Source organism: Protomyctophum bolini, assembly GCF_963924005.1.
Source record: "Protomyctophum bolini genome assembly, chromosome: 3".
Lineage (NCBI taxonomy): Eukaryota > Metazoa > Chordata > Actinopteri > Myctophiformes > Myctophidae > Protomyctophum > Protomyctophum bolini.
Genome location: NC_137864.1, coordinates 15,775,977 through 15,789,074, shown reverse-complemented (window position 1 = coordinate 15,789,074; position 13,098 = coordinate 15,775,977). Strand labels below are relative to the sequence as shown.

The following is a 13,098-nucleotide window of genomic DNA, read 5'->3' as shown; positions in this document are numbered from 1 at the left end:
GGCCAGGTAAGCATGCTGTGTGTAGTTTAAATTGTTTCGTTATTTCAGTCTATTGTATAAAGTAGGATTCGACCAATGATCAAAACGTTTATTTTGCTCATAGAGCACTAATGTTGCGATCAACGCAACTTGCTTTATTAAGAAGTATCAGCCAACAAACAGTTTATGTAACTTGTGTCTGTGTGTAGGGCAATGTTGGAACATAACCAAGGTGGAGTGGTGTTGAGTACTGATGACTACTTCAGTCGCAATGGAACATACCACTTTGACCCTTCTGCTCTGGGGGAAGCTCACGAGTGGAACCACAACAGAGGTAAATAGGAAGGGCCCTATTTTGGTGGGAAAATTGCACTGGTGTACAGTATGGGGCGTATAGTGTACTGTATGAGGCGTGGAGACAGACTTGGTATTTTCGGGGGACCAGAGAGGGGCAGAATACCCTCTAAGTGGCTAATGGACACACAGAGACAGGAATGCGCACAAATGTCACATCCGGTTTTAGCGTGGGGAAAATTTGAATAACTCTTAAAGCTACCATTTGGAAATATCACAGCAGTTTTGTTGGATACAAGCATTAACCTTTGCCACACGTGGGTTATAGCATGCATAAGAGAAACATTCTACATCTACAAGCTCACAATGTGTTGCGATGTGACACATTGTGAGCTTGTAGATCTGCTATTTTCAAATGATTTTTATAAATGATGATTTAATACATTTTAAACCGTATGAAATGGGACATTCTGCATAATGAGTACTTACAACTTTAAGTACATTTTAATAGATACTTTTGTACTTTTTTGTACATTTTGAATTCTGGACTTTCACTTGTAACAAAGTATTTCTACATTGCATTATTGCAATTATTACATTTATTTAAAAATGTGTACTTTTTACACAACAGAATTTTTTGCTGTTGCCATTTGCTGCGTGCCTCACACCTGCCCCTAATTATGGTTATGGAATGATTATTAGTACTGTGCTACATTTTCATTACTGATGTTTTCAAAGCTGCACTTTGAAATACATTGTGAACAGTCTGGCTAGGAGGTCATATTTCAGTTTGTGACCACTGTCTGTGTTTCTCCACCTCTATCCCTTAGCCAAGGAGGCTTTTATGAGTGGTGCTAACCCCGTCATCATTGACAACACCAACATGCAGTCCTGGGAGATGAGACCCTATGTTGCCCTGGTCTGTCAACTTGTCATCAATTCATCAATACATGCAACATCCTATTTGTGACTAATTTCTTAATAAGAACTACTAGTCAATTTATTTTTTCATGAAATCCGTTTTTATATTTATTATGTTCTGGGGCCTTAAAACATAAAAAAAAACGTAGTTTTTAATATCCATGTGGTCTTGGGAATCTACCGTCTCACAAGGATATTGTCACATTTCCCCATAGGCTCTAAAGCATAAGTACAAGGTGTTGTTCCGGGATCCTGACACTTGGTGGAAGAACAAGCCCAGAGAACTGCAAAGGTGGGATCATGAGGCTCAAGGTTGTACTTTATTGTTACATCTTATGTACAGGTACATAACTCTGTTTGGTGATATGTTTTTGTTATAAAGCTCTAAATTGTGTTACTGAATGTCTGTTCAGTAACAGGTCTCCCCAACTCTATAGCTCTTTAGTAGACAGAAAATGCATTCTTGCTCATGGTAACACAAACTGGTTCCTAAAGGGAAGTATAAAGGAAATAAAGGTGAACTTAAGTCTCCAGTGAAATTGCTTCATTAGGACTCTGCACACCTAAATATGTTAGCTGACTGCACTCTATTGTCAGTCTTGAACTGAACTGGTGACAGATGGCTCTGTTGCTGATGTCTTCTTCCCTTTGTCTAGCTTATATGTATTTATCCTTTGTCACTATCTGTACATTTATAGACGTTCTAAGCATGATGTACCGGTGGAGAGGATCCGGCGCATGTTGGAGAACTATGATCGCTTTGTTACTATCCAGGCTATCATGGGTGCACAGCCCCCCGAGAGGATACAGGCTGTCCGGCAGGGGAGCAGGCCTCCACAGTGAGTGTCACCAGCCTACTCTAATCCAAAAAATATTCAAGTTTCAAGGTTGTACTTTATTGTTACAGAGTGCTAAAAAGAGCAAGTAGAGGGAAAAAATATATATATATATACGGTATATGTTTTAAGTCTAAAATGTTTTCCTTTTTAGAACTATCAGCAAATGAGTTTAAACTACTGTTCATACCTCTGCTTTTCCTAGGCCAGTGTCCTCTGACGCAACTCACCCTGACATAGTGGGAGAGCCTGGGTTATCCAGGAGATCTGAGAAGCCTTGCTTCTCCTCCCTTCCTGACGTGTCATCTTCCGGGTGTGAAGGAGCGATGCGACTGCCAGAAAACACAGACCACAGCTCCACTGATTATCTCAATCCTCTCTCCAGTGAAAGGGTGCAGGAAAAACCTGAAGTCCCTGATGAGGATGAAGTGATGGATTTTATGGAGTTGGATTCCGAGCTAGATGCCCAGTTAGAGCTGGCTCATCCGATGGGAGACCAGGGAATCCCTGACTGTATAGTGGAATCTGTGTTGACGGAAGATCAACATTGTGACGAAAGGCCTGTGTCTTTTTCAGAGTCCATCGGCCAAAGAGTGAAAAGGGAGAGGCGAAGCAGAAGGTCTGATTTTGAAATGTCAGAACCTGCTGATCTCGTGAAGGATACCAACCAGTCAGAGAGAGAAGCAGGTGGAGTGGAGGAGAAAGGGCAGATGAATGCTACGGCAGTGGTTGGGGGGGAGCCGTCGGGGGACGGGAGTGAGAAAGGAAGGCCAGAGCTGTTGGAGTTTGTTGGGGACTGGCCCACTAAAGGGCCAGGGTTAGAGCAACGGCAGGGGAGGAGAAGAGACATAAGTGGGGAGGAAGAGGGGCAGAGGAACAGAAAAGTAGATGGCCATTCTAACGGAATGAAAGCACGACCAGGCCCTGATGTAACAGAGTTCCAGAGGCTTCTTGATCTTATTCAGACGGGTGTAACCTCCCCTGACGCCGCCCTTATTTGTGGCTTGGGAGAGGACTCTGATAGAGAAAGTGAGGAGGGGGACGGGTCACAGGAGTGTGATAGAGATGACTGTGAAGGGAGAGAACAACTCAAGAAGACGGTCATGGTTGACGGCAATAGAACTGAATTACCTGACTGTGTATTGGACTGGAAGGTATGTGATTCTTTTCTACTGAAGGAGCCCCCTCGACCTATAATGGTTGGGGCTGGAGCGGGCGTCAGTGAAAACGGACAACAGAATGTCAATGAGAGGAGAGATGAAATATTAGAGGTTGATAGAGAAAACCCCAGTGGTTCTCGGTCTTATCTCAGCATGAAAAAGGATGGCAATGGTGATGCAGAGGCTGACCTCTGTCATACTGATATGGTGAAGAAAGATTCCACACACAGCTGCTCTCTTATCGGCGTCCCCGTTGATGCTCATGGCGAGAGCAGTAATTCAGAAGCAGATAGTGGCCCACACTCAGGGGGCAGTCAGGAGAGGAGGCAGCGCCAGAGTCGCAGGTCTGGAAAACAGTGCAAGCTAGCCCTTACCTTCACTCAAAACTCTCCCTCGCCTAAATCCCTCAAAGACAGTCCTCACACCACAACCCCAAACAGTAGTCATCGCAGCATTGAATCGGACGTTGAGCTCAACTCTAATACTGACTGTAACCTCACTCTTGATCCCAAACTAGACTTTGACCTGTCCCTTGACCCCATCCAAAACCCCAACCATCTGTCACAGGTAGAATACCTTTCCACTGGCCCTAACATAGATAATGGTCGCCACACTCAAACAGACCCCCAAGACTTTGCCATTCTTTGGCGCCTTAATCAGCACAGTAGCCGTGATGACACAGTTGTTGCTGTGGGTAACCTCCCCAATAACATCACAGTCCTCTCATGCAACCCCTCTCGCTTCCTCCCTAAGCTGCCCTGTGCAGCAGTAGTTGACCCCTCTGGCCCCAGTGTGATACCCGACCGTGCAGTGCACGAGAAAGGCACACAGGTGGAAGAGAAAGACGTTTCGGGGGTTAGAAGCCGATTGGATAACCTACGTATCCTCAGCCGCCATTTTAAACTGGTCGGTTTTGATACATTGGAGGATCTTTATGACAAATGCCATCAGGACTTGGAATGGACCACCAACCTGCTGCTGGACTCTCAGGAAAGGTTCTTTAGGGATGAGGAAGGCGAGGAGGATGTCATCGTTTTGGCTGAACAGGACGGCAATCCTCCTGCACCGTGTGTAGCTTCAGGCATGGACATTGCCTCTGGTGTGTTGGACGAGCTTCACCCTGAAGAAGAGGTAAAGGCACAGCCAGCTGGTGACGTAGAGGATGTTCACAGGTCAACCGACGCAGGTTCTCCCACTAGGACAATAGAGGAATCATGTGGCAGTTCTAACAGTGAGCCTGGCTCAGCAGGGGTGATGAGGGACGACGGCTCATCGGTTGGAGGTGCAATTTCTCGACTTGCAATCAATCACGAGGACCGTTGTGATGAAAGCCTGCAGTCCTCTCGGCCACTGCTCAGTCTGCTTGGAGATGTAGAAGACGGAGAGAGATATGAGGACACCCTGCAGGCAGGGAACACGGAGACAAGTCCATGTAAAGACTTTGTTGACTTAGAGGGAAGATCTTATGGCGGCGTGGATGATGGCGAAGCACATGAGGAGTCGAGGGATGAGAACGGGGGAGATGAAATGTCTCACATAGATGAGGTGACCCGGTCGCTTGTAGTTCAGCTTGCGGAGATTAAGAGACGAGAGGGACAACAGAAGAAGGAGCAGAGGAAAGAACAGATGGAGTGGAAGGAGAAACATCGGAGCCACCTGGACATTCAAAGTGTAGAGCTCAAACTGCCAACTGAGCTGGCATTACAACTCGCTGAACTCTTTGGTCCTGTGGGTATAGACCCAGGTAACTATTATTCTCTACACTCGTGTGTGTGTGTGTGTACACACACACACACACACACACACACACACACACACACTAATGGCATGGGTTAGGGATCTCAGACTTCATGTGATTGTTAGTCATCTATGCCGTCCACTACAGTATGACTCTGACCGCCATTATAAAATTAAACTTAATTGTGAGTTATCATACTCACATTACGTGCTCAGCCAATCAGCTGAGCACATTCCGTGCTCATACACACAAAGCTGTGCAAAACCCCTCAAATATATATATAAAAAAATTAATGTATAGGTGACTGAACTTCATTGTACTTCATTCTTGTAACTTCATTGAACTTAATTCTGGCCTCTTACAGAGCCACGCTGTAAAGATATGTCACATGACCTCCCAATACGAAATGAAAATTACAGTCCTATTTTTGTTTTCATGATAAGTTCCTGAGCCGAGCTTTGTGATTGTCTAATAGGGAGCACTGACATAACCTTCTGCATTCAGGTGCTTGCTCTGCTGAAGACTACGCTGTGCAGATGGACCTGAACCTAGCCAAGCGTCTCCACCAGAAGTGGAAGGACTGCATCCAGGTCAGATGTTCATTTAGCAGCCAGTTTAGCATTATCAGTTGAACCGATACACCCATCTCACATTCCTAGTGGAGATCAAAGTACAACTACAAAGTGTATCCTAATCTCAGGTGTGTGGTGGGGTCAGTGCGCGTCTGTGCACGTGTTCCGCACAATACAAGTTCCCCACGAGGAAAGGGACATTTCTATGGTTAAGACATTTTTAGAGTTGGGGTTAGCAATACAAACATGTATGCATGTGTGATGAGCCATTTGTAACCTTGACCCCTGTGAAATATGTGTTACAGGAAAGGCAAAGACAAGCAGCGCTCTCCTATCACTTGCTTCAGGAAAGTAAGAAACATACCCATAAAGACATATTTTTCATTATTATATAATTTAATTTAAACTTAACAGCAATGGGCTATATGCATATATCTATTCTACGTCGAGCATAGACATGGTAACACCCCGCCTGCCTCTGATTGGCCTACTGACACTGCCCAATGGTCTCACCAGACTGTCCTCCGATACACAAGGTTACTCCGTGGTGGGAAATAATAAGTACAAGAGAATGACAGCTTGGCACGTACAACAGTAACTTGTAACTTTTATTTTTGTAGAAGAGGCAAAATAATATTGTTTATGCGGTTTGCTTTGTTTGAATGATTGATTGAACACGTATTTGTATGATTTGATTTGGGTGCGTTCTAAATGAAAGTGTTAGTGTTGATTATCGTGTATTAATGTAATTAATACTAATACTAAAAAAGATAAAGATCAAAGGAAAAGAGACATTCTTACAGTACAATTATGTTTCAAGTTTACACTGTACACAAAAATAAACGGCATAAACAATATATTAGTTTGCCTCTTCTACAAAACATAAAAGTTACTGTCGCGTGTGCCAAGCCGTCATTCTCTTGTATTATATTGTACTTGTATTATTTATTTATTTCTCACCACGGAATAACCTCGCATCAGACTATCCAGCATATAGATATCCACCTCGGAGGAAAGTCTGGTAAGGCCATGTCGGTAGTCCAATCAGAGGCAGGCGGGGCGTTACCATGTCTATGCTCTGACGTAGAATAGATATACGCACACAGAATAACTCTTCCTACTTTCGGGCTGCTTCCCTACTTCCTTCACAGGTGTTACAGATGATACTAATTAAGGCTCTGTTCCATTTAGTGTGCAGTGGTTCTCAAAAAAGAATAATCAAGGACCCCCATAACCCCATAACTGAGTGTACAAATGTGTCCATTCGGTTCCATTTGTAGTGTCAGAGTTACACACCCGTACAGGGCCATTTGGAACCCACTCAAGGACACTTTGAGACCCACTGCTGTAGCAGTGTTTCCAGTGAGCCAACACGCTCAATAGCAGCACCCTGACTCTGTTTGACCAGGATGGAACACAGCCTTCATTAGTATCATCGGTAACCCCTCACCCCTGGAAGTAGGGAAGTTGCCCAAGTTCTTTCAAAAATGGCATGTGTGTGCATGTAGCCCATTCCTGTCACTGTCTTTGAACACTGACTATTGTATCTCCAGGCTCTTCTCACTGGGGAGAATCCCAGGTCCACAGGACTGCGCCCGGAGAGGGCCCACAGCCAGCCCACTTTCTCCTCGGTGCCGATGGTTACGCTTCACTAGGCAGCCAACCAGAGGCCAACCGCGATGTGGCGCCTTTCATGGACCACTGGAGTCTTCCCCAACACCACATCTCCCTTCGGGACATTATGTCAGAGGAGCAGGCTCTGCAAGAGACCCTGGAGAAGGTAACATAATGCATACAATCATAAATAAAACATCAATGCTCACATACAGTACTCTCATGATCCTTTCAGTCTTTGCTGCAACACAATCTAGATTAATATCTCATCTTTTATATTATTTATTTGCTTGCACTTGGTTACCATTCCCTCACTCCACTCTTCTGTATTCTTCTTCAGCCCCTTCTTTTTGTGTACTTTACATTATTTAACCACATTAACACTGGTGAAATTTGGCAAGTTTTCAAAAAATGAAAATAAATAAATAAAAAGAACAGAGTGACACACAAAACAATGAAAGCTAAATGAAACCTGGACCTCGATATTCTACTACCTAATAACCTTACTTCACCTCCCTCCCACTCACCCTTATTTTTGTGCAGTCCAGGCAAAGTCATGTAGACCAGGAGAGGTGCAAGCGTGATGGTGCCACCATTTTGAAAGAACAGCAGCTCATCTCCCTCTTCCCCAACATTGACAGGCACTTTCTCCAGGACATCTTCAGAGACAACAAGTGAGACGTTTGAGGTCGCTTTGTTACAGTCAAATGAATGCACTGGACATTAAGTGCATTGCTTATGCACAGCACAATATACAGTTAGGGTTAGACTCTTCATTTATTTGTTAAATGTATCAAGGGCAAGTGTGGTATGTGTTGTGGTTTTACCACTGAACGATCCTTGTGTATTATGTCTAGCTACTGCCTGAAAGAGACTGAGCAGTTCCTCCGCTCCCTGCTGGATGAGGGGCCAGTCAAGACGGTTGTTGCCCCTGAGGCACCCAAATCTGACACCCACAGGGCACCCAGCAAGGAGAGAGAGAAGGTATACGCTTGCATGACCCACTGTTCTCCAAGCAGTATGCTAATTGCGTTGGGTAGGACTTGGCAGCAGTGTTTTGTCTCTGTCGTTCTCAACACTATTTGTTAACACCATTGTGTCCTCCTCATCACGTTTCTCTTTCCACCCTACAAATGTTCATTCCCTAACCCTGTCAGAGGCAGAAGCTGCCAGAGGCAGTCCTGCCCCATTACCAAGACGTGGAGGACCCAGAGTATGAGGACTTCAGGGCTGAAGCCAGTCTGCAGAGGGATAAGCAACATGAGTGCTTTATGAAGGCCGCAGAGGCATACAATCAGAATCGCAAGGATGTGGCCTCCTTCTACGCGAAACAGGTGGGCGACAGATAAAGAGAAGTCCATTTTAAGTAAAGTGGTACAATGAGTTTAGAGTCGCTGTTTTTCCATCATTGCAATTTCAACAACAAGGCAATTCAATGTGCTTTACATAAAAAGATGAAATGTACTTTTGTAAATACCGATGGAAGGTACTTTGACAAAGAACAAGTATATTAAATAAAGCATACCCAATGAAACACTTGACTTGTGTGCTATTTGCTGTTGTTGGATAGCTGTAGCACATGGCTGTGGTTCCATCTTCCTGAGTATGACAAGCAGTACAGTAGACTGCTGACACAAATGCCTAGCTTATTAAATTTCAGTGTGCTGCAGACTCGGAAATAACATTGACAACTGTGGCTGGTTTGCTTTGAGTGATGGCTATTTGATTTAGAAAAGAAACAGCGCACAGCAATATTATGCTTAACCAGCACAGTTGCCAGTGAAATTAATTAGTCTAGTAAAATGACTGTGGCAATGTCATCATTAGGGTATATTCTTGTTTGGTAATGGGACATCTTAACATGTTAAGAATGCCAAAATGGTCTGTAAAATTATTTGGGTTCTAGCACATTTCAACCTTTTTAATGTAGGTCCTAACAGAAAAATACAAATAGTAAATCTAACAACACTCACTGTTGTTTGATATTTCACTTGAGAACACCACAACACATAATAAATGATACACTTGACTTGAGCACCCTGACACCTAAAATTAAAACCATTTTTCTTCCCTGCTGGAATCAGTTTTGGCTTTGATTAAACATTATGTCTACATACTGTATACATGCGTGTGTGCTCACCCCTTTGCCTACCCTGCAGGGACACCTCCACGGTGAGCGAAAGCGAGAGGCCGACCGCCGCGCGGCAGCCCAGATATTTGGCCGGGTCAATGGATCACTGCTGCCGAGTAACATCCTGGACCTACACGGGCTGCATGTGGATGAGGCCATACAGCATCTGTCCCAGGTCCTGCTGGACAAAACCACAGGTACTGAGCACATTGACCCATTCTGACCTGAGATCAGATTTAAAAAATGTCTTCTACATCCTGACAGTTTTCTGAAAAAGCTATGTTTCTATGTCAGTCGATTTAAAAAAAATAGCAGACCTACAAGCTCATAAGCGCGCCACTCGGTGGCACGCTATGCGCTTGTAGATCTGCTATGGGTTAAGCCTGGTCCCTACTTGATCACACTATTGCTAACGTGAGCTTGTAGATTAGCTAGTTTTCAATTTTTGGCATTGCGACACCGCCGCACGACAGCATAAATTAAGCATTTCAGTACATAATGCATGGCTTGACGGAAAGATGGTGATATGAGAGACTGAAAGACAAGTTATTGTGTGCGTGCATGCATCATTCATTGCAACTGAAGATAAATTATTTGTATTGCGGACAGAGAATCTAAACTCCCAACATACAAACATTAAATGCACATGTATGCATGCACATGCATACATGCAACAATTATAACATCTTGAAAGCACAGTCATTAAAAAAAAATACAATAGACAACTACAAATATATCCATTAAATTGGAGGAGTGCTTAGCCACTGTAGAAAGCTGTTTGTGTGAGTAAGTAAGAGAGGAGACCCAGGGGACCAGTATGTCTTGTTTCAGATGGTGTATGAGAGGAGACCCAGGGGACCAGTATGTCTTGTTTCAGATAGTGTATGAGAGGAGACCCAGGGGACCAGTATGTCTTGTTTCAGATGGTGTATGAGAGGAGACCCAGGGGACCAGTATGTCTTGTTTCAGATAGTGTATGAGAGGAGACCCAGGGGACCAGTATGTCTTGTTTCAGATAGTGTATGACTGTGACGCCATCATTAATTCACGCACTCATACACCTACTCGCACAACTCTTCCCCTTATATTAGTATAGTGTGTGGGTTTGGCACGGGGTGAAATCAGCCCTCAACGGCTTCTGACATACATACATAGTAGGGGTTACTTGGCCCTTGCATCCAGCAGCCCAACCCGGTAGTCACTTTGAGTGGCACTGCACGAAGCCACGGGCATGTACTTTGTAGGACATCACATTACTAACCCCAAGCCTAACCTCAGTTTGTAGGACATCACATTACTAACCCCAAGCCTAACCTCAGTTTCATGTACTTTGTAGAACATCACATTACTAACCCCAAGCCTAACCTCAGTTTTAACCGGCCATGTATGTCGGACTCCGTTGCCTCAGTCTTAACCCATTTTGGGAGGGAACCTCTTTTGGTGTTAGCATTATGTTATGCTTTAGCTATTGAAAAATAGCAGATCTACAAGCTCATGTTGCGCCACCGAGTGGCGGGCTTGAGCTGAGTTTGAATGTCCATCTGTCTGTCTGTGTGTCTGTGTAGAGTACCAGCAGGGGCAGTGTCATCCTCGGCTCTCTGTCATCACGGGAAAAGGGAACCACAGCATGGGAGGCGTGGCCCGCATTCGCCCTGCTGTCATAGACTACCTCAATAACCACAACTACAGGTACAGTATAAACACACACAAGACCCCGTATCTGGAAATGTTATTATTTTTTTAATTTTTAATTTAATCACTTGAACCCTAACGCAATTCCTTGTGAGTCCGTCGATTGGCTATTTTTTTTATGTTTTTAAACTGTTGAAAAGGATGCCAGTTTGAAAGTGGTTTAAATTCAAATACAGATGTGGTCAAATAATGGCTGATATATCAGCCAGACTGATATATTGGTATGGCCCCACATACACCCATGAACTCGCAACTCACTTTGTAATGCTTCAGGTAAATGTATTCACAATCCCAGCTGGCAGGACATACAACATTTCGACCCGTATTGGTCTTTCTCACCCACTCATCACAAAGCCCATAATCATTGATCAACTCTTCTTTTTTTTCCTGTCTTAGGTTTACTGAGCCAAAGCAAGGTCTAGTGTTGGTCTCCTTGAACCTGAGCCAAAGCAAGGTGTAGTGTTGTTCTCTTTGAAGTGAACAGAGGTGAACAGAAGCCAGCAGGATGTGAAGGCCTGACGGAGGACAGCTCCTCTCCCTGTACCTCTTCCAAATGGGTGTGCTTCTGTCAACCATTTAATTTGGCTTAATCTGTCATTTTACTTCTGCTGCTCTCTCCCCCGCTTTCAGTTTGTCAAAAGACCGTAAAATCTTGAATGTTAGTTTAACCACTTAAAGCCCCATTTTAAACATTTTAAAACTTCATTTATTTTCTTCTAAAAATAGCCAATCAGCTATTTAAGCATGTTTTGAACATTTTCACCTACAATTACATGCTCAAAATATAGCCATCAGGGTTAAATTGATAAACTTCACTGCAGAGCCACACTTCATCACTCCCTCTATCGTACCTTTATGTCTCTGCATCAGTGGTTACTGGTTAGCCTGAGACAAGTCCAGGACGATTATATTTTGTATTTCTTTTACCCCAATATGGTTGTGCAAGAGGGAGGAGAGCCTTTTATTTTTTATATATGGGTAACGAACGATGAGCTGCTAGGCGAGTATGTGCTGATGGCTGTGCATATTGACTAGCTCGCCGGTCGCACATAGATTTCCCAAACACAGGCAAATTATATGCCCTAAAAAGTAATTTATATATGTATATTCAATATTTTTATTTGGAATTGGTAAATGAAAATGTTTGCAGATTGTTATAGGGGATATTTTGCACAGACGTGAATACATGTGTGCCTTGAGATATTGACTGTCCCTTGTGTGCCTTGGCCACAAGAAATTTGAAAACCACTGCTCTCAACCTCTTCCTCTTTCCTTTTTACTCGCTCAAACTTTTCATCGTTCCAGACGTAAGAGCTGCCAAAGTGTAAATCTACGTTAATTGTTTACTATAATTTTAACATCACGTGAAAACAACATGATTGCTTTCATATTGTGTATATATAAATTATATATTAATGGACTATTTGAATATGAGCCAACACTCAAATTGGGATCAGTGTGTATTTTTGGTGCCAGATATCTGATATGAATGTACTTTTTATTCTTTAGAAAGGTTTTATCGCTACATTTGTATTTGCATTTAGCCTTTATGCCTTTTAAGGACGATAAATGGAAAATATTTTGAAAATCACGTTTTGTAATGGTACTCGTTCAGTCAGATTTAGGTTTTTAAGTAATATGGAGATGTTTTAAAGGACATTTTGTAATCCTATTGTAATCCTAAATATATGGTCATTAAATTGGTTTTAATGCAAACTCAGATTAGCCTCACATTTAAGTAATCAACCTTTAATGGGCTGTGTGGCAAATAATTTTAATCATTTGCCTTGGTGCCTTTTAGAAGCAGTGCACAGAATATACTTGATTTGCCACACGACAAAGCAAATAACTTGTTTCTGCTGCTACCGTGTTGTGACTCGGGTACAGTAGTAGGCTATACTACCACAACGTTTGATTCTCATTGAGGCCAGTTAGTAGGCTACTTGAAGCTTTTTCCCTCCCATCTGCCAATATTATCGTTCTAGCGATAGGTATTACTCAGGTAACTGCAGGTTTAAAGTATTTTTTCACTTTGTGTTGTATGTTTAATAGGCCTAAGTGGATCATTTTGGAAGAGAATTTTGTATTTTTGTATTGTATGTTTATCATTCTACATGATGTATAGATGTTGTTGAATAAAGATGTATTTGAGACTTTTGTG

General features: G+C 43.1%; 1 protein-coding gene across 3 annotated transcripts in view; it reads left to right on the top strand.

Annotated features, from left to right (window-relative positions):
- n4bp2 (NEDD4 binding protein 2) overlaps positions 1-13,098 on the top strand; it is a 15,137-nt gene extending 2,039 nt beyond the window's left edge. For all 3 annotated transcript variants that reach the window (XM_080760609.1, XM_080760608.1, XM_080760607.1), the window contains 15 exons: positions 1-6; positions 189-313; positions 1,104-1,192; positions 1,410-1,486; positions 1,893-2,033; positions 2,236-4,934; positions 5,433-5,518; positions 5,806-5,851; positions 7,054-7,280; positions 7,658-7,788; positions 7,972-8,098; positions 8,272-8,448; positions 9,274-9,442; positions 10,811-10,934; positions 11,334-13,098. The exon at positions 1-6 is cut by the window's left edge. In XM_080760609.1, coding sequence (XP_080616735.1) covers positions 1-6; positions 189-313; positions 1,104-1,192; positions 1,410-1,486; positions 1,893-2,033; positions 2,236-4,934; positions 5,433-5,518; positions 5,806-5,851; positions 7,054-7,280; positions 7,658-7,788; positions 7,972-8,098; positions 8,272-8,448; positions 9,274-9,442; positions 10,811-10,934; positions 11,334-11,397 — 4,288 coding nt within the window. In that variant the 3' untranslated portion in view covers positions 11,398-13,098. The remainder of the gene's footprint in view (positions 7-188; positions 314-1,103; positions 1,193-1,409; positions 1,487-1,892; positions 2,034-2,235; positions 4,935-5,432; positions 5,519-5,805; positions 5,852-7,053; positions 7,281-7,657; positions 7,789-7,971; positions 8,099-8,271; positions 8,449-9,273; positions 9,443-10,810; positions 10,935-11,333) is intronic.